At 48.0% G+C, this 18,707-nt stretch overlaps 1 protein-coding gene across 1 annotated transcript; it reads right to left on the bottom strand.

Moving 5' to 3' along the window:
- Positions 1-17,216: 17,216 nt before the first annotated feature.
- Positions 17,217-18,452, bottom strand: LOC141047019 (uncharacterized). The gene is made up of 2 exons (XM_073541925.1): positions 18,291-18,452; positions 17,217-18,166 (listed from the first exon to the last, which is right to left on the bottom strand). The coding sequence occupies exons 1-2, from the start codon at positions 18,302-18,304 to the stop codon at positions 17,275-17,277; spliced, it is 906 nt and encodes a 301-aa protein (XP_073398026.1). The 5' UTR covers positions 18,305-18,452; the 3' UTR covers positions 17,217-17,274.
- Positions 18,453-18,707: the final 255 nt, after the last annotated feature.

Raw genomic sequence — 18,707 nt, 5'->3', positions numbered from 1 at the left:
AGCAAAGAGTAATAAATAAAACAATGACCATTTTTACTTTACCCTCTTTACAACCTCCCCCTCTACTAAGTTATAAAAGATCTGTTGGGAGCATTTCAATCTTTAAATTTTTTTTTTATAAACCTAATTTTCCCTGTAACTAGGGCTAGCACATTGGCCCCAGTTACAATGTAATAAATTACCTGTTTCTGCCTTCTGTATGAGTTCGACTGTGTCTGACAGCTGTCGCCATGCTCCTACAGATGCACAATCTCATGCAACTGCTATATTATGCAGTGATATTTTAGAATGTGACTGTAGAGAATAATATAGTGTGCCCAAACGTTTATAGTCTATGAGCAGTCTGAAAGTAGTTATCTGAAAGGGAATCTGTCAGCAGGTTTTTGCTATTTAATCTGAGAGCCGCATAATGTAGGAACAGAGAGCCTGATTCTGGGGAAATGTCACTTGCTCTGCAGCTTGATGTAGTTTCAGTACATTCAGTATTTTATCAGCAAGAGATTATCACTGATGGTCTAGATCAGGGGTCCCCAACCGCCGGTCCGCGGCCCAGCACCGGGCCGCTGCAGTGCCCTTGCCGGTCCGCGGACACAAGGGGAGCCAGGGGCGGTCAGTGGCGTAGCGGGGGCTGGGGCGGCGTGTGTAGCGGCGGCAGGGAGCGATCCAAGCAGCTCCGCTGCCTGCAAGAGGGAATAGCAGGAGCGGAGCTGCAAGGACCCGTCCACTGCGTCCAGCTTCCTGCCCGCCGCCCGCGCTTCCTTTCTCTGACTGACACAGAGAGGAGCGCGGCCGCTGCTGTGTCAGAGCAAGGAAGCGCGGGCGGCGGGCAGGTGAGAGGAGAGAGGTGGTGTCTGTGTGTGTGTACATATAATATGTATGTGTGTGTGTGTATGTGTGTGTATGTTTATGTATGTGTGTGTGTATGTATGTGTGTGTTGGTCTGTGTTTGGGTAGCCTGGCCCTGGAGGAGATGGGGACATGAGGAGAAGGCCATGAGGGGAGTGATGGAGAGACGGCAGTGATGGGGTGAAGGCAATGATGGGGAGAAGGGAGTGATGGGGTGAAGGTAATGATGGGGAGAGGGGAGTGATGGGGAGAAGGGAGTGATGGGGTGAAGGTAATGATGGGGAGAGGGGAGTGATGGGGAGAAGGGAGTGATGGGGTGAAGGCAATGATGGGGAGAGGGGAGTGATGGGCTGAAGGCAATGATGGGGAGAAGGGAGTGATGGGGTGAAGGCAATGATGGGGAGAGGGGAGTGATGGGCTGAAGGCAATGATGGGGAGAAGGGAGTGATGGGGTGAAGGCAATGATGGGGAGAGGGGAGTGATGGGGTGAAGGCAATGATGGGGAGAAGGGAGTGTTGGGGTGAAGGCAATGATGGGGAGAAGGGAGTGATGGGGTGAAGGCAATGATGGGGAGAGGGGAGTGATGGGGTGAAGGCAATGATGGGGAGAAGGGGGTGATGGAGCACTCATTCAAAACCTATGGTGAGTTGAGTCACATTATAAATGTTATTTAATTATAAGTATGCACTGCTACACTACAACCGTGTCCATAGCCCCGCCCCCTTATGGCCAAAGCCCCGCCCCTGCCACACCTCCATCTCCGCCCTGCCGGGCCATGGAAGAATGGTCTTGCTTGAAACCGGTCCCTGGTGCAAAAAAGGTTGGGGACCACTGGTCTAGATGTTGCATGCCAGACAGTCCAGCTAATCTAAGAAACTCCACCCCCAACACTGATTGGCAGCTTGCTGACAATGTTCCATGGTCTATGCCGCTACATCATGCGGTTCTCATATTCTGTAGCAAAAACTTGTTGACATATTCCCTTGAAATTTGGAAAAATAATTAAGGATTTTTTTGTTATCATAAACTAAGAATAAAGACAATGCTTTCACCTAAAGATTGGTTGCATTATTCTTCAAAGAATTTTGGTCTTTCCAGTATCAATTCTTCTGGATTGTATTTAATATATTTGTATCATTGAAGGTGATATTATGGACTTCACTAAAAACAAGGACGTCCAGCACAGTGATGTAGTCAAATCTGTATATTAATCGATCAATCTACGAATATCTATTGCTAGAGGAGATAAAAACCTGGCTTCATGTGCCAAAATGTCCGCTGTAATCAACCTGTATTCAACCGAACACAACAATGTTTGCATTTATGGACAATTTAGCTACACAAAAAGTAGTCAAAGGTTCCAGTTGATGTCTACAAGCTAAACTATTGAATGTGATATACATAATTGCACATTTCTCAGAATGTTCAACCTTTTCCCCTGTGCGTTTTTTTCCAAAGCCTATAAAATATATATTTGTATTTAACAGGACTTAATTAATAACTAAAGAAAACGTCCAACCAAAACAACAAAGCCATCATAATTTTATGTTAGTTAGAATTACATTTTTCCGGAATTCAATGAGGGCAGATATATCAAACTCACTGGTTTCTCACTTGTAAGATGACAAACAAAATTATAAAGGTTTTTACAGAAAAGAAGCCATGCTTTGGAATATCTGCTTTTTATTGCTTGGAAAAAAACAACTAAAAAGGCCAACTCCAGCTGACTCCTAAAAAGATAGAGTTACTATAGAAACAGCGATTGTGATACAATTTTTCATGTAGTCAAATTTCATCCCTTCCATCTCCCAAGCTCTCTGTAGTATTGGTCTCCGATTAAAGATAGCACTAATGATGCATTAGAAAGTCTGAGAAAACATAAGAAATCCCAGTAAAAACGCTATCGTGGTGATAAATGAAGGGGTTCACATTTTACTATGCAAATGGGCATGTGGAGAGATGGATGTTACGGAAATGTTGGTTTTTGCGCTCTTACAACACATCACTCATGTGGACAGTTTGCCGTTTACTTGCCTTCAAGCAAATATCCAGCTTTATTACTCACCTCTGGAGTATTTCCCTTTAGTTCATATTTAGTAGAATTTTTGTGTATTACAGTAGTAATTGCGCTATATTTTCCACTAATGTTGCCTTTTTTGTATCTGAAACTAATGTAATGAGAAATGTTCATCTCCTAGCATCAATCTTCATGTGTAAGGCAGTTTTGTTATATTTCATATAGTTAAAGGGGTTGTCGGGTCTAAACCCGGGGTCACACTAGGGAGAAATACGGACGAATGAGAGGCGTAAAAACACGCATTGCACACGGACCAATGATTTTCTATGGGGTAGCTCCCATCAGCCGTATATTTCTCGCGCGTATTTTACGGTCCGTGCCAATCGCAGCATGCTGCGTTTGTCAGCGTACTACGCCCGTAATACGCCAATGCAAGTCTATGGGTGCGCAAAAAAAGCATTACACACAGACCACACGTGTGACTTGCGAGAAATGCGCAGGACTTTGGCAGGTGACAGGAAATGGGCCAACCAATAATCAGGAAGCTTAGACATGCTAATTAGCTCAAAAAGCACTCCAGAAATCCAGGAAGTACGCCTCAGCGAAGTACAGCATCATGGTACCCTATTACATGTCTGTGGAAATGCTGATTGTACTAGTGCAGGAGCGCCCGGAAATCTGGGACCAACGTGATGCCCATTATGCCAACCGGGTAAGAAAGGAGGCATCATGGAGGCGCATATGTCGCCAGATGTTCCACGATTTTGGTGATCAGCCACGTGAGGAGCAGCAGCAAATGAGTAAGTACAACCCAAAAAAGGGTTGAAAATTACCTCACATCAAAAAGGCTTTTGGAATAAGGCCCCCCTCATTCCTGTGCTTGGCCTTTTTGCCTCTTGAGGCCTGTAGATTTTTATTTGACCCATTGTTTTACCCTGACATAATTGGTCCTGTCCACAAGCTCCTCATCCTCCTAGGCAAACAATTTAAAAGTAGTTACTTTACTCCTGAGCTATTGTGACCCTGTGTATCTGGCCTGGTTGCCCCAATTATATATGCCACCCTGGGTAGAAAGAACACCCTAAAAGGCCACATGACCATGCAACTTTTTGTCAATTTTATTTAGCAAATATGTGAATCTTAGAATATTTCCTGTCACATTGCAGTTGAAGATGTGATGAGAGGCTGGCACAGCATCCGCGACCAGTACAGGCGGGAATGTCAGCAGCGGGCCAGGAGTGGTGATGCTGGCCACACAAAGCGAAAATATGTCTACTATGATCTCCTCTCCTTCCTCGCTCCAATTCTGGATCTGAGACGTAAGTAGATACCTCATACCACGTTACACAGATGCTTTACAGGGCCAAAACTAATGTTTTTTGTTTTGGCTATTTTCTATTTCATAACAGAACTCAGTCTAACCTTACGGAAAGGGGAACTGGGTCAGATACAGAGCCCATCATCGATCCTGTGGCTGGATGGGAAGACGTGGCTGGCCCATCTTCTCCCCGTCCAAGAAGCATGGGTCAAGTTTCTTCTCCTGATCACCCTGCGCCTGCCTTTGCATGTGGACGTGCACCACAAACCCCACCACCAGGACCACATCCATAAGCAGGACCGTCTGCTGCAGCACCATCTGCCATACAGGATGATCAGGGCAACATCAGCAGCAGCCCAACTGCCCAGCTACAGGCCTCTCCACAGCCTGCTGGACCATCCCGGCGAGGAGGAAGAAGAAGAAGGCACCAGATCCCTGCCCAAGATAGCCGTACAAATGTTGACACAGGGGTACTCAACTATCTTGCTAGAGTTAATAATGATGACGGGAGGAGGCGTACTCACGCAGCCTGACCCGTTATCTTCGGTCCTTTCCCTGTGAGGTGAGACTACATATTCGATGAAGTTTTCAGATCCTACTTGACGCAAGCACATACCCCAATACCCCATATGAGTTAATTGAATATCTGGAGAGGTGGCAGCTTTCCTCAAGGAATCTGATCCGCCTTAGACCACACACACACACATGCTTGCTCAATCAGACTCTGAGGATCCTCCAACATGTGGGCCTACACCTCACCCCCTTCCTCACCCTACCCAACCTTGCCCACAGCAGCCACATATGTCAGCCAACCTCACCAATATGGCCACTTGTTCCCACCCAGTGTTGGAGGCTGGTCCCAATCTGGTTGGGGACGACATGGCTATATTGGTGGGTATGAGCCACAGGCCTGCCAGCCCCAACAGGGGGCCCCTCTCCAGTATCAGTCTGCCCAGTACCCACCATAATCACAGGAGGCAGTACACTACCCACATCATGGGCAATAGTATGCCTCCACATAGGGCGATGGCCAAGTTGGGAAAAATAGCCAGCAGCAAACACAGGCTTGTCTTCCGCCTTCTCTTCCCCCGACCTACCACCATTTGTAATGTTGGAATACTGTTTTTACAATTTTTTTGTTTTTTATTTTTTTGTTCTGCAAATGTGTTGTTTGTAACTTTTATAATCTGCAAAAAGGTAATTTTGTGCCATTGCCACATTTACTATATGGCAATAATATGGTTTGAAAAACCACCCCAAAAATTGGCAAAAGTAAAAATTTGTCAACACAATTTTACGTCACTGTCTCAATTATGCAAATAGCTCACGACATACTAACATATGCCAACCAAGGCAATTACGAAATGAGAGAAACATAAGGGGTTGAAAAATATATATTTACAAAGACAAAAAGCAAAAATTTATAACAGACATAGCATGTTCTTGCCAAGAAGTTTCCCCCTCAGGTGACATAAAATAATTTGTGAAAATATCACGCACTTTGAGACCAGAGAGCGTGTTACCACGGCTGGTCAGGTGAGGAAAATCTCCAGGAGTGGACCCTCTGGATCGTGTCACCGAGGGGCCCAGAACGACCTGCCAGGTGGAGCCTATCCCTATACAGGGATCGTTAGGAACAGGCCCAGGGGTTCGGGTACCACGATATCCAGTACCGAGAGGGGCGGCTCAGAATGGACTGGAATAGGAGCACGAGACTGTAGGAGGTAGGACCAGAGTAGGATTGCAGGGCCGGACCAGGGATAGCAGGACGAAGCGGGATCACTGGAGACAGGACCGGAGTAGAACTGTGGGACTGAGGCATAGACAGCAGGACAGAGCAGGATCACTGGAGACAGGACCGGAGAAGGACTGCGGAACTGGAGCATAGACAGCAGGACGGAGCAGGAACACGGAAGGCAGGACTAGAGTAAGACTGCAGGACTGGAGCATAGATAGCAGGACCCACGGAATACAGGACTGCGGGACTGGAGCATAGACAGCAGGATGGAGGAGGAACACGGGAGGCAGGACTGGAGTAGGACTGCAGGACTGGAGCATAGATAGCAGGACCCACGAAATACAGGACTGCGGGACTGCTGCATAGACACGAGGAAGCAGGGCCCAGTGTGCTAGCAAGCACAACTATCAGGCACCTCCCTCAAAGGGGAAAGGCCTGATATGCCCATGTCTGGTCTGCCATTGGTTCGACGGTGCTTCCGGGTCAGGGCATGGCCGGAGCACAAGTGACAGAAGGGGGCGCGGCCGCGGCCTACGGCACATGCCCATTGCATGCAGAGACGCCGTCTGCCGTGGTCCCATCAGAGGGGAACGCCGCGGCTGTCGGGCGGCGGGGGGCTGCGGTGCAGGAGCGGAGGCCGGGTGTGTATACAGTGGCGGCATGACAGAGCGTCTACGTTGAGGGTTGACATGTGGTCTCGCCCTACACACATTGTCCGACCAATGCACAACACCAGCAGAGGAGGAACAATCATGTATCCTGGTGAAGTTATGCAGAACGACACATGCTTTTATAACTTCATTCACATTTTGTTCACTCAGCTGAATGGCAGACGGGAGGACCCACCATTTGCCAAAAATATTGCCAAAGGAACACTCCACCAGTCACCCACCACGTGATAGGTGTAAGTTAAAAATTCTTCCCCGGTGGTCCAGGTTGCGTCGGGGATATGGCCTCATTACATTGCGCGTTAACTGAAATGCCTCATCTGCCACCACAAGGACATAAGGGACTGATTCTTGAGTCGAGCCTGGTAGCTGGCATGGTGGGGGTAGATCCAACTGGTTGTTGCGTAGCCGCCGACCCATAATGGAAGTATTTTAGACTCTTGAGTCTCCCGTCCTTTCATAGGCCCCAATGTCGACAATTATAAACTTGTATTGAGGGTCGGCCAGAGCCAACAATACAACAGAAAAGTATTGCTTATAATTGAAGAATTGGGAGCCAGAGTTCGGCGGCTTAAGCACCCGGATATGTTTCCCATCAAGGGCCCCAATACAATTTGGAAACTGGCATTCCTCCTCAAAGTCCCTTGAGATTCTCAACAAGGCTTCCATCCTGGGCTCGGGCATGACGAGTTGATGTAGTCTTGACCAGATTTCACTACATGTCGACCTGACTATGCCAAAAATAGTAGATCTTCCAATGAGAAACTCATGATGGAGGGTGGCATAAGACAGGCCAGTGGACAGGAAGCTGAAGAACAACAGAAACATAACATTTAGAATCCAAAAATTAGAAAAACAACAGCTACATACATACCAAACATTTTATTTTTTCATATCTACTAACACGCATATTTTTTCAAGCATAATGACTACGTGATATTCAGAACATATTACACATAACATTCTGGTCTGTAAGTTTAGATATATCTGGACTAAGGTGAGGCCCAAAAAATGAGCCCAAATAAGAAAATACACATACTTTGGGCAACACATCATGAACGTGGTTGTGTAGTACATACCATAATGTGAGTAGAATTCGCACCTCTGCAGATATAGCTTTGCACATCCTTGTGTCCTGAAAGCTTATCCCAGGGTGCACTGTCTCCAAGAGTAGATCAAATGTTGCAAGGCTCACGCGACAGTATTGAAAACATTTTTCAGGATAATCCCGCGGAGAAGAATAGAGCCGGTGGAAATGACCTCTTGTGAGTCGTTGCCTCAAAAGTGGATGGACCCACATATGTCTCCTCTTCCACGGATCCACTATCACTGGGTATGGCTGACCAAAGCAGCTTGACAAAAGCCAGATGAAGAGAACCTGCTCAGTTGTGTTGAAACTTGGACTTTCTGTCATGTTGGCCATACAACACCAAAACACCTAGTCAAGGCAAGGTCAAAAATGGACAGAATGGAGGCAGCCACCTGTTACAGAGCCAATAAATAGGGTGTAGGCTAATGATTTAAATAGTTTGCAGGCCTCAAAACCATTAAATGTCCATTTTGCAAGCCTGCGAGAAAATCTCGGCATACGGATGCCATACGGATTACATACGGATGCTTACATGCGCAAAATACGCGACCACACTTTGATTACGGATGACATTCAGAGCACTAGTTAGGGGACATTTCTCCGTATTGCGCATGTAAAATATGGACTGTATTTTGCGTCGGTTAGTGTGACCCCGGCCTAAAGCTACAAGTCTGCAGTCCGTCTATGTAACTGTTATGTGATCTGCATACTTCTGGCCACATTCCAACTAGATTGTTTCAAGCCTCGCTCATTACACTTGCATCTAATTGCAATGTAGCTGGGAGCATGTATATCGCATACTTGTCACATGACCACCCCCTGCCGGAACCAAAGAATCCTTACTGTGTGCAGTGCACGTGCTGTGAGGATTCACAAGTCTGCAGTCACATAGCATGTAAATTAGGAACGTACAATCCATTTATACATTTGACTTTGGGCATGTGGACATTTATTCAAAAGAAACAATGACTGAGTAAGAACGATGAAAGTGTGCTACTTTTGTCCATGTCCAATGTAACAACCTTGCTGGCGTCACTGCATGGCCTCCCATCCCCCGCACACCAACTTACTTTCTGCTTCAAGCCATGCTGTGAAATCTGTCTGTTGCCAGCCCTGAGCTCCATGTGCTATGCCTCTTGTTTTCCTGCTTGCTCTCCATGTTTCCTGACTGTGTGTATAGGGGGGCGGCGCCTGAACTCTCTGGTTCTTATGCAGTCTGGGTGCACATGGGTAATCTGTCCCTGACCAATCACCTGGAGCCCTTGACTATTTAGTTTCGCCACTCCCACTGAAACATTGCCTGTGCAATGTCTAAACTCAGTTAGCTCCTTGCTGCTGAACTAGCCAGGCCCTGTTCTGTGTATCTCCTTCTCTGTAGGAATACTCTGTCTCGCTTTGTACCTTGTCCGCCTGCCAGGAGGCAGAATATCCTGGTCCTTGTGTCTTTTTCCCTGTGTCTCTGTCTGAACTCAGTCTTACCTCTGTCTGTCAGTCTCCTTGTTTGTGGTTCCTTCCTTGCTGTGTTTTTCCTTGTGTCCTCCCTGTCTGTGCATCTGCACTCTCGCTGCTTTATCTGTGTTCCGCACTTTTGCGGCTCTGCCTGCTCCGCACTCCTGCGGCTCTGCCTGCGGCTCTGCCTGCTCCGCACTCCTGCGGCTCTGCCTGTTTTGCACTCCTGCGGCTCTGCCTGTTCTGCACTCCTGCGGCTCTGCCTGTTCCGCACTCCTGCGGCTCTGCCTGTTCCGCACTCCTGCGGCTCTGCCTGTTCCGCACTCCTGCGGCTCTGCCTGCTCCGCACTCCTGCGGCTCTGCCTGCTCCGCACTCCTGCGGATCTGCCTACCTGCATCTCCTGTGTGAACAGGTCCAAACCTATTCTCTCATATACCACTTCTTCCTGCCTATATCCATACCTGAATCTCCTGTGTGAACAGGTCCAAACCTGTTCTCTCATATACCACACCTTCCTGCCTATATCCATACCTGCATCTCCTGTGTGAACAGGTCCAAACCTGTTCTCTCATATACCACACCTTCCTGCCCATATCCATACCTGCATCTCCTGTGTGAACAGGTCCAAACCTGTTCTCTCATATACCACTCCTGCTTGCCCTGTGTCTCCAAGCCATGGTCGCTTGCCCAGTGTCTCCAAGCCGTGCCCGCTTGCCCAATGTCTCCAAGCCGTGCCCGCTTGCCCAGTGTCTCCAAGCCGTGTCCGCTTGCCCAGTGTCTCCAAGCCGTGTCCAGTGTCTCCAAGCCGTGCCCGCTTGCACAGTGTCTCCAAGCCGTGTCTCCAAGCCGTGCCTCCAAGCCGTGCCTGCCTGCCAGTGTACCAAGCCGTGCCTGCTTGCCCAGTGTCTCAGCCTGCTTGTCACTCGCACCTGTCCAGGTGTCCTGTTCCCGAATGGGATCAGCAGCCACAGCCAGACACCACCCTGGAGTGGCACCCGGCAGCTACCTGCCGCACAAGCCTGACCTCACCATCAGAGGCTCCAGTGAAGACCAAGGTAGCTGTCGCAGTCACGCCCCTTCCAGGGTAGTCTGGTCTGTGGCACAGTGGGGCCACAACCCCCGGCTCGCGCCATTCAGCCAAGGCACGAGCGTGACAGCTTACACAGGCCATGGTCCCCGCTGAGTCCCATGTCCTTCCGCTCGCAGAGCGTCATGAACTCTCTCCCTGCCAGTGTGAGCCACCGGAAGAGTTTGTTCCGCCTTGTGTGGTTCCAATTGTGGAGACTTCTGAACCACTCATAGTCTCCAAGGCCATCTATGAGCAGCTCCTGGCCTACGAAGAGCATGACCCAGCAGATCCGCCTAGGTTCTATGGGGACCCCAAAGAGTGCCAAGGGTTCCTGAAAAAGTGCCTGCACTACATCCTGCAGAATGCAGTTTGTTTCCCCTCTGACCGAGTCAAGGTGGCATATATCATGTCCTACCTAGCTGGTGATGCCTTGATATGGATCTGTCCCCTTTGGGAAGCAGGGGATCCTGTCGTCTTGAGCCTGGGGGCCTTCCTGGTGGCCTTCCATAAAGTGTTCGACATGCCTCGTCCAGCTGTTCTTGAAAAGTCTTCCCCTCCAAGCTTCCAGAGACAAGAGGAACCTGTGGATGAATTGTCTCAACCACCTATGACAGTCCAGCCATCACCTGTTCCTCAGTCTGCCGATGCGGCCTCCCGTGCAAGATCCAAGAGGTCTAAAAAGAAGAAGCGGGCCAAGTTGCAGCCGGAATCTGGCCGCTGTCCTGTGAAGCCTGTACTCCAGAACCCTGGGCCAGTAGAAGAGGCTGTCCCTGGTGAGAGTACTCCCTCTCCATTAAACTCTTTAACTGTTTCTCTGCCTTCAGGGAGCTTTGGTGTATTTAAGTCGCCAGTCTTACAGAGTCAGTGTGTGGTCTCTGTCATACAGCTCCCGAAGCCGGCGTGGGCGTTGTCTCGAGGTGGCCGAGCCCTATTGGAGAACAGTCTAGTCCTACAAGGACAACTACAGCTCCAGGTCGGAGCTTTGTATACGAAGAAGTTCGTCTTCCATTTGCTGTCTGGTATGCCCATGGGTCATTCTGAACCAGAGATCCTGATGCCATTTATGTTTGGAGACCCAGCAAGGCACCACACTTGAAACAACCAAGTGACAAGAGGTGTCTGGTTCCCTTGTGTCGCATTCAGTCAGCAAAGTCGTCTTCTTTGCCTGGTTTGCTAGTCTCCGAGTCAAGGTGTCAGGATGCCTCTGAAGAGGGGGAGGCGGTCTCAGTCTCCTCACATGTCCCCAGCGACTATACCAGTGTCCTGCTCCCAAGAGCACCCCTGCCTCTTGATTGTCTTCCCCAGGATAAAGGGCTGAAGATAGATCCTGAGTGTATGCCTTCAGCTCCCCTGTGGCCCAGGGGTGAAGGTCCCAAGACAGAGCTTTACCCATTATCTAACCAGGAAGATGTGGTCCAGTTTTTTCAGGGTAACAGGCTGAAGTGGCTCCCTGTATGTATGCCTCCAGCTTCCATTTGGCAGGTGGGTGAAGATGTTGGAGCAGTGACCTACCTATCTACATTTCTCACCAACCGGGAGGAGGAGGTCCAATTTTTCTGGCACATCGGGCGGAAGTCGGACTCGGTGATGGTGTCTTCTTTTTCTAGCTGGCCGGCTGATGTAGGGGTCAAGTCTGAAGCTTCCAGGTCCCTGCCTTCTGCCAATCAGGAGGAAGAAGTCTTTGTACCCTCTGTGTTGGAAACTGACTCCCTTGGGCACCAAGAAACCGGGCAATCTGGGATTCCTGATGGCACACATACTCCACCCTACCTAAAGGATGTCGTGTCAACCTGGACTGTGTGTGGTCCCATACTCCTTCTTCAGGCCATTCTGGCAGGCTTAAGAAAGAGGGGCCGTAAAGGGGGGTACTGTAACAACCTTGCTGGCGTCACTGCATGGCCTCCCATCCCCCGCACACCAACTTACTTTCTGCTTCAAGCCATGCTGTGAAATCTGTCTGTTGCCAGCCCTGAGCTCCATGTGCTATGCCTCTTGTTTTCCTGCTTGCTCTCCATGTTTCCTGACTGTGTGTATAGGGGGGCGGCGCCTGAACTCTCTGGTTCTTATGCAGTCTGGGTGCACCTGGGTAATCTGTCCCTGACCAATCACCTGGAGCCCTTGACTATTTAGTTTCGCCACTCCCACTGAAACATTGCCTGTGCAATGTCTAAACTCAGTTAGCTCCTTGCTGCTGAACTAGCCAGGCCCTGTTCTGTGTATCTCCTTCTCTGTAGGAATACTCTGTCTCGCTTTGTACCTTGTCCGCCTGCCAGGAGGCAGAATATCCTGGTCCTTGTGTCTTTGTCCCTGTGTCTCTGTCTGAACTCAGTCTTACCTCCGTCTGTCAGTCTCCTTGTTTGTGGTTCCCTCCTTGCTGTGTTTTTCCTTGTGTCCTCCCTGTCTGTGCATCTGCACTCTCGCAGCTTTATCTGTGTTCCGCACTCCTGCGGCTCTGCCTGCTCCGCACTCCTGCGGCTCTGCCTGCTCCGCACTCCTGCGGCTCTGCCTGCTCCGCACTCCTGCAGATCTGCCTACCTGCATCTCCTGTGTGAACAGGTCCAAACCTATTCTCTCATATACCACTCCTTCCTACCTATATCCATACCTGCATCTCCTGTGTGAACAGGTCCAAACCTGTTCTCTCATATACCACACCTTCCTGCCTATATCCATACCTGCATCTCCTGTGTGAACAGGTCCAAATCTGTTCTCTCATATACCACACCTTCCTGCCTATATCCATACCTGCATCACCTGTGTGAACAGGTCCAAACCTGTTCTCTCATATACCACTCCTGCTTGCCCAGTGTCTCCAAGCCGTGCCCACTTGCCCAATGTCTCCAAGCCGTGCCCGCTTGCCCAGTGTCTCCAAGCCGTGCCCGCTTGCACAGTGTCTCCAAGCCGTGTCTCCAAGCCGTGCCTCCAAGCCGTGCCTGACTGCCAGTGTACCAAGCTGTGCCTGCTTGCCCAGTGTCTCAGCCTGCTTGTCACTCGCACCTGTCCAGGTGTCCTGTTCCCGAGTGGGATCAGTAGCCACAGCCAGACACCACCCTGGAGTGGCACCCGGCAGCTACCTGCCGCACAAGCCTGACCTCACCATCAGAGGCTCCAGTGAAGACCAAGGTAGCTGTCGCAGTCATGCCCCTTCCAGGGTAGTCTGGTCTGTGGCACAGTGGGGCCACAACCCCCGGCTCGCGCCATTCAGCCAAGGCACAAGCGTGACATCCAATATACTTTGATCAGGCAATTATTTGTACAACTTTTGGTAAAGATAACACGACAGTGATATTTCTATCCTATTTTAATGTTTGGATTCAAAAACCTTTCAGATTTTCCAAAATGTCAAAAAATAACATAATTTGTACTTTTGTTGCCAATTTTGAAGCAGGGCAGAAAACAGTGATTGTATTTAGATTTCATTCCTATCTTGAAAAAGTTCTCAACTCATGTGGGTCATAAAGTTTGACCTGGTGTAATGCTGACATTACAAAACATGGTGCAATAGACACCTCTTCCACCTGTATAGAAACACTTTATGCAGGTGCTTAATCCTAAGTATAAGGGCTCACTCACACTTGTGATGTAGTCGGACGAGTGCAATCCAATAAAAATCGGACAGCACTCAGCCCAATGTTAAACTATGGTGCAGCTCACATCTGCAATTATTTTCTCATGCTGATTCGACAAGCAAATACAATTGCAGCATGCTCAGATTTCTCTCAAGAATCGGAACCCATCCACCCATACAAGTGTTAGGCGTTGGGTTCCTGTCACTGCACAGCAGGAATCCCGAGCCTTGACTTTGGCGGTCTCCCATTCCTCTTCAGCCGCAGAGGAGGCTGTCAGCAGACTCGTTGATCCCGGCACTCTGCTCAGACTAGCACTGTGGGTTTGGTTGCTGCTGCCACCTCTGGTCCAGCTATAGCAACGCATGCTGGTCAGCAGTGAGCTACTCCAGGGACTAAGTCCTCCTTTCGGTCCACTAAGCATGCCTGTGGGACGATCTCTCATTGGATATCGGAGTTCACAAGCTCAGGTCCTTCTCCAGCTTGGATTGGACCATCAGGTAGGTCCTGGAAGGATGCTGCTATAAAAGGTTTGCATGGCCGCTCGGCCATGTGCTAGTATAGACTCTATTTGTATTTTGTGTGAGTGATGATGGATGCATGAAAATGGTGACTGACTCATTAAGACTCCCTTCCCTTGGATACACATGTTATAGGGCTATACAGTTAGAGTCAGTGCCTGTCAGTGGCTTGGTCTGCGCCACGGTGCTTCCACACCTCAGCATCTCACTCGGCACCATATGGTGCTGTCCAGCTCTGGGCACTTTCAGTATCGCATTTAGAGGTTGCATCCGTCAGTGCGACGCCATGCGCAAGTCTAGCTCTTTCCTCCTTTGTCTGGGTGGTTAGTGGCGTCTGCCAGAGCGGTGCAGTTCGCACATAGTGTGCTTTATTTATTCATTTAGGTTCCTCCTGGCACCACAGTTGTGGTGCCGAGCACTAGTGTGACTAGAGGGACTCTATCCCTGTGTCTTAGGCCTCTTTCACACTTCAGTTTTTTGCCATCAGTCAAAATCCGCCAAAATTTGAAAATGGCGGATCCGCAAAAAAATGTATAAAACGGATGCAAGCTGATGGGACGGATGCGTTTTTTTAAGGATCCGCCATACCAATTTTACTGCGGATCCTCAACAAAACGGATCTGTTCCATCCGTTGGTATCCGTTTTGTACATCCGTTGGATCCGTTTTCTTGCGGATCCGTTTTTCCACACCTCCAAAATGGGATGCTCCCAAATATGATTCGCTCTTGGAAAATGCTCTCAAATGTGATTGGATGCTGGAAACTAGGGAGAAATATATCTAGGGTGTTGTGATACAATTTCTTTGAAAGGTTTTAGAGCTAGTGGCAGCGATGGAAGGAGTTATTGCGAGTATTGACAGCTTCAGTGTGGAATTGGATCTTCACTTGAATCAGTTGGCAATTATTGCTCTCGAGACGAAGAAAAGAAGATTGCGAATCCTGCGTATGAGGAGACGGCGCCAGTGGATTCATCCCATTAATGCGCAGAGGTTCACTCGTGGTGTTTTTTTCACATTGTACCTGGAATTGAGGGATAATCCGCACAAGTTCTTCAACTACGTGCGCATGCGGCTGGAATTCTTTGAGATATTGGTGGATTGTGTTGGAGAACAAATCCGGAGAAGGGACACACAAATGCGGTTTTCTATATCACCGGCGGAGCGTTTGATGGTGACCCTTCGGTAAGTTATCTACCTTTTAAAATGTTTCAGATTCTGCAGGATTTTATTGTTATGTTATGGCTTGTAGTTTGTATTAATTTTACTGTTTCAATTTTTTTAACAGATTCATGGCAACTGGAGAATCCTTCACCTCCCTCCATTTCCAGTTCCGGATTGGGATTTCCACTATTGCTGGAATTGTACAACAGACCTGCTGGGCATTATGGGATTCTCTACAGGAGGAATACATTCCAGAGCCAACACAGGAGAGGTGGCTGGAGATTGCAGAGAAGTTTCAAGAAATCTGCCAGTTTCCAAACTGCATCGGTGCTGTGGATGGCAAGCATATCAGGATTGTGAAACCTATGGGATCTGGTTCACAGTTTTTCAACTATAAGAAATACTTTTCTATTGTGCTGATGGCCATTTCGGATGCAAACTGCAAATTCATTGCCGTGGACATTGGTGCATACGGTCGTTCTAATGACTCTCAGGTGTTCAAGATTTCCACCATGGGCCGTCGCTTGTATGGAGACAATTTTAACTTCCCACCTCCAAGACCACTCCCTGGAACAACAGGCCCACCAATGCCTTTTGTGTGCGTTGGCGACGATGCTTTTCAGCTATCTAAACACCTACTCAAACCATACGGTAGTCGTGGATTAACACACCAGAAAAGAATCTATAACTATCGGTTAACTAGAGCGCGCAGAGTGGTGGAGTGCGCGTTTGGAATTTTAACTGCCAAATGGAGAGTCCTGTTAACAGCCATGAAAATGAAAACAGAGACTGTGGATGAGGTGGTGAAGGCCTGTGTAATCCTGCACAATTTTGTCCTTTCAAAGGAACCAGTTTCCATCGATGATAATCTGTCTGGAACCACCCTGTGGGATTATGAGCAACAAACTTTTCAGAGTACTGGATCAGTGGCAAGAATCAGGGACACCTTTGCAGACTATTTTGTGACACCAGAGGGACAAGTGGACTGGCAAGATGACATGATATAATTTTCTATACCAATTGTGTGTAATTTTTTTTTTTTAACTGAAATGTTACCAAGTGTTTGGCTTTCCCAAGCATTGTTACCATGTGATTTGGTTTACCTTTTTTTTTTTTTCTTCAAGTTTTACACTTTACCAGTGTTACCAATTGTTGGGTACCAAGCATAAAGTTTTACCAGTGTTACCAATTGTTGGGTACCAAGCATAAAGTTTTACCAGTGTTACCAAGTTTTACCAGTGTTACCAATTGTTGGGTACCAAGCATAAAGTTTTACCAGTGTTACCAATTGTTGGGTACCAAGCATAAAGTTTTACCAGTGTTACCAATTGTTGGGTACCAAGCATAAAGTTTTACCAAGTGTTGTTTTGCACTTACAAATGTTACCAAGTGTTGGGTATCAAGTGTAAAATGTGACACTTTGAAATTTTACCAAGTGTTGTGTACCAAGCGTTTCACACTTTGAAATGGTACCAAATGTCGTGCTACCAAGTGTTTTTTGTACCTTGTACACCACCGGTGTACTGTGAAATATTGTTGTGTGTTGTGTTACCAAGTGTTGTATTTACCTTTTACACCACTGGTGTAATTTGAATATTTCAAAAGAAAGAAGCAAAAAAGAAACAGCACAATAAAGTTTTTTGAAAAAAAAAAAACCAGTTTATTTCTGAATTTGTAATATTGAAATTTTTTTTTTTTTTTGGTATATATTACCTTTTTTGTAATTTTTTTTTTGGTATATATTACTCTAACTTTTTTTCTTTTTTTTTTTTTTTTGTTAAGAAAACATCACAGAGTGTGATAATGTTGGGTGGAGATAGTATTGGAGGGGTTAACAGGGTTGACCACATCGAGGGGGGGGGGTAGAGGACTGAGGAGGGAGTTGGTGAGGACCTGAAGTGGAAGGGGGGTTTAACACATGTGGTTGGGACGGGAGTGGATGGACAGATGAGGTTTGTGGGTACATTGAAGGTGTATGTGTGGGTGGGTATGGTGAGGGCATTGGGGTATAATGCAATGGGGAAGGTAGGTACTGGGAAGAATGGAATGGGGAACTAGAGAAAGGAGAGGGAGTGGTAGGAGGAGGGACGGCTGTGTGATGGATGGTGGTGGAAGGATGGACGGGGGAAGGATGGACTGTGGAAGGATAGACAGGGGGAGGATGAGATGCTTCAGCAAGCACTTCCACTAGAGCATTCTGACAGGCTTGCATCACACGCATCTGCTGGTGAGTACTTAAACCTTCCATTTGCCGGACAACAGATTGAAAAAAGGTATGTCTCGGTGTCTGGTTTGATTCTAAATTCATCTGTTCCATGTATCTTCTGAGTTCCATGATACTTTGATTGATCATGGTCAACCCAGAAGATAACCGTTGTCCATAAGTGTGGAAACCGTGTTGAACAGATGAGTTTAGACTCAAACAGTCAGACAAGGTCATCCTTTCCTGACTCCTCAGACGCTGCCGGCCAGAACCAAAAGTTGGTCGAGATGTTGCGGCAGTGTCTGAGGGGTGGGGAACAGGGAACAAGTCGTCACCAGCAGCTTCATGTGATGAAGTCTGCCCTGCTGCTCCAGTGCTGGTGGAGGGGATAGAGGGATGAGACAAGAGGGTAGGTACAGAGGGGTCGGATACCTCGATGTGGTCACCGGGGGCGGTCTCACTAGGGATCACTCCAGAGGGACGCAACTCTGATGCAGACTCCCGAGTGCTGCAGATGGTGCTAAAAAAAAAAAAAAAAAAGGAGAACAAAATGTATATTAAAAATATTGATATTTAATTTAAGTCTGCTGAAAAAAAATTTGGTTAAACATTTCTACTACAGAAATTGTTTGGGGAATATTTACCTTCTGCACACCATTGTAGATCGCAGGAACGCCAGGGCTTTGTAGTTTTTGTACTGGGGTCCCCGGTGTCCTCCCGACGATCCACTCTGGGTCTGAATCTCTTTGTTGTAGTCCCTCTTGAAGCGATCCCGGAGCGACCGCCACCGTGTGATAACCCTGTCACCTGTGAAGCAAAAAAAAAAAAAAAAAAAAAAAGTTTTAGTATTCAACACTTCACATGCTGGAAATATAAGTTACTGAAGTTGTAATACCTACGCACAAAATCCCTGGCCCTCGCATTGAGTTCCTCCCAGTTGTCAATAACCTCGGAACACACCTCATCCCAGAGCCGTCGGGTGGTTGGTTGGTCGGCGTGTAGACGGTTTGCCATGTTCCACAGCGGCTCCCGGTTTTCCACCTCACGGATGAGGTCATCAG

Source organism: Dendrobates tinctorius, unplaced genomic scaffold (genome assembly GCF_039654945.1).
Source record: "Dendrobates tinctorius isolate UK_male_01 unplaced genomic scaffold, ASM3965494v1 ptg000125l, whole genome shotgun sequence".
Lineage (NCBI taxonomy): Eukaryota > Metazoa > Chordata > Amphibia > Anura > Dendrobatidae > Dendrobates > Dendrobates tinctorius.
The sequence above is the reverse complement of the archived record's forward strand: the minus strand, read 5'-3'. Positions and strand labels throughout refer to the sequence as shown.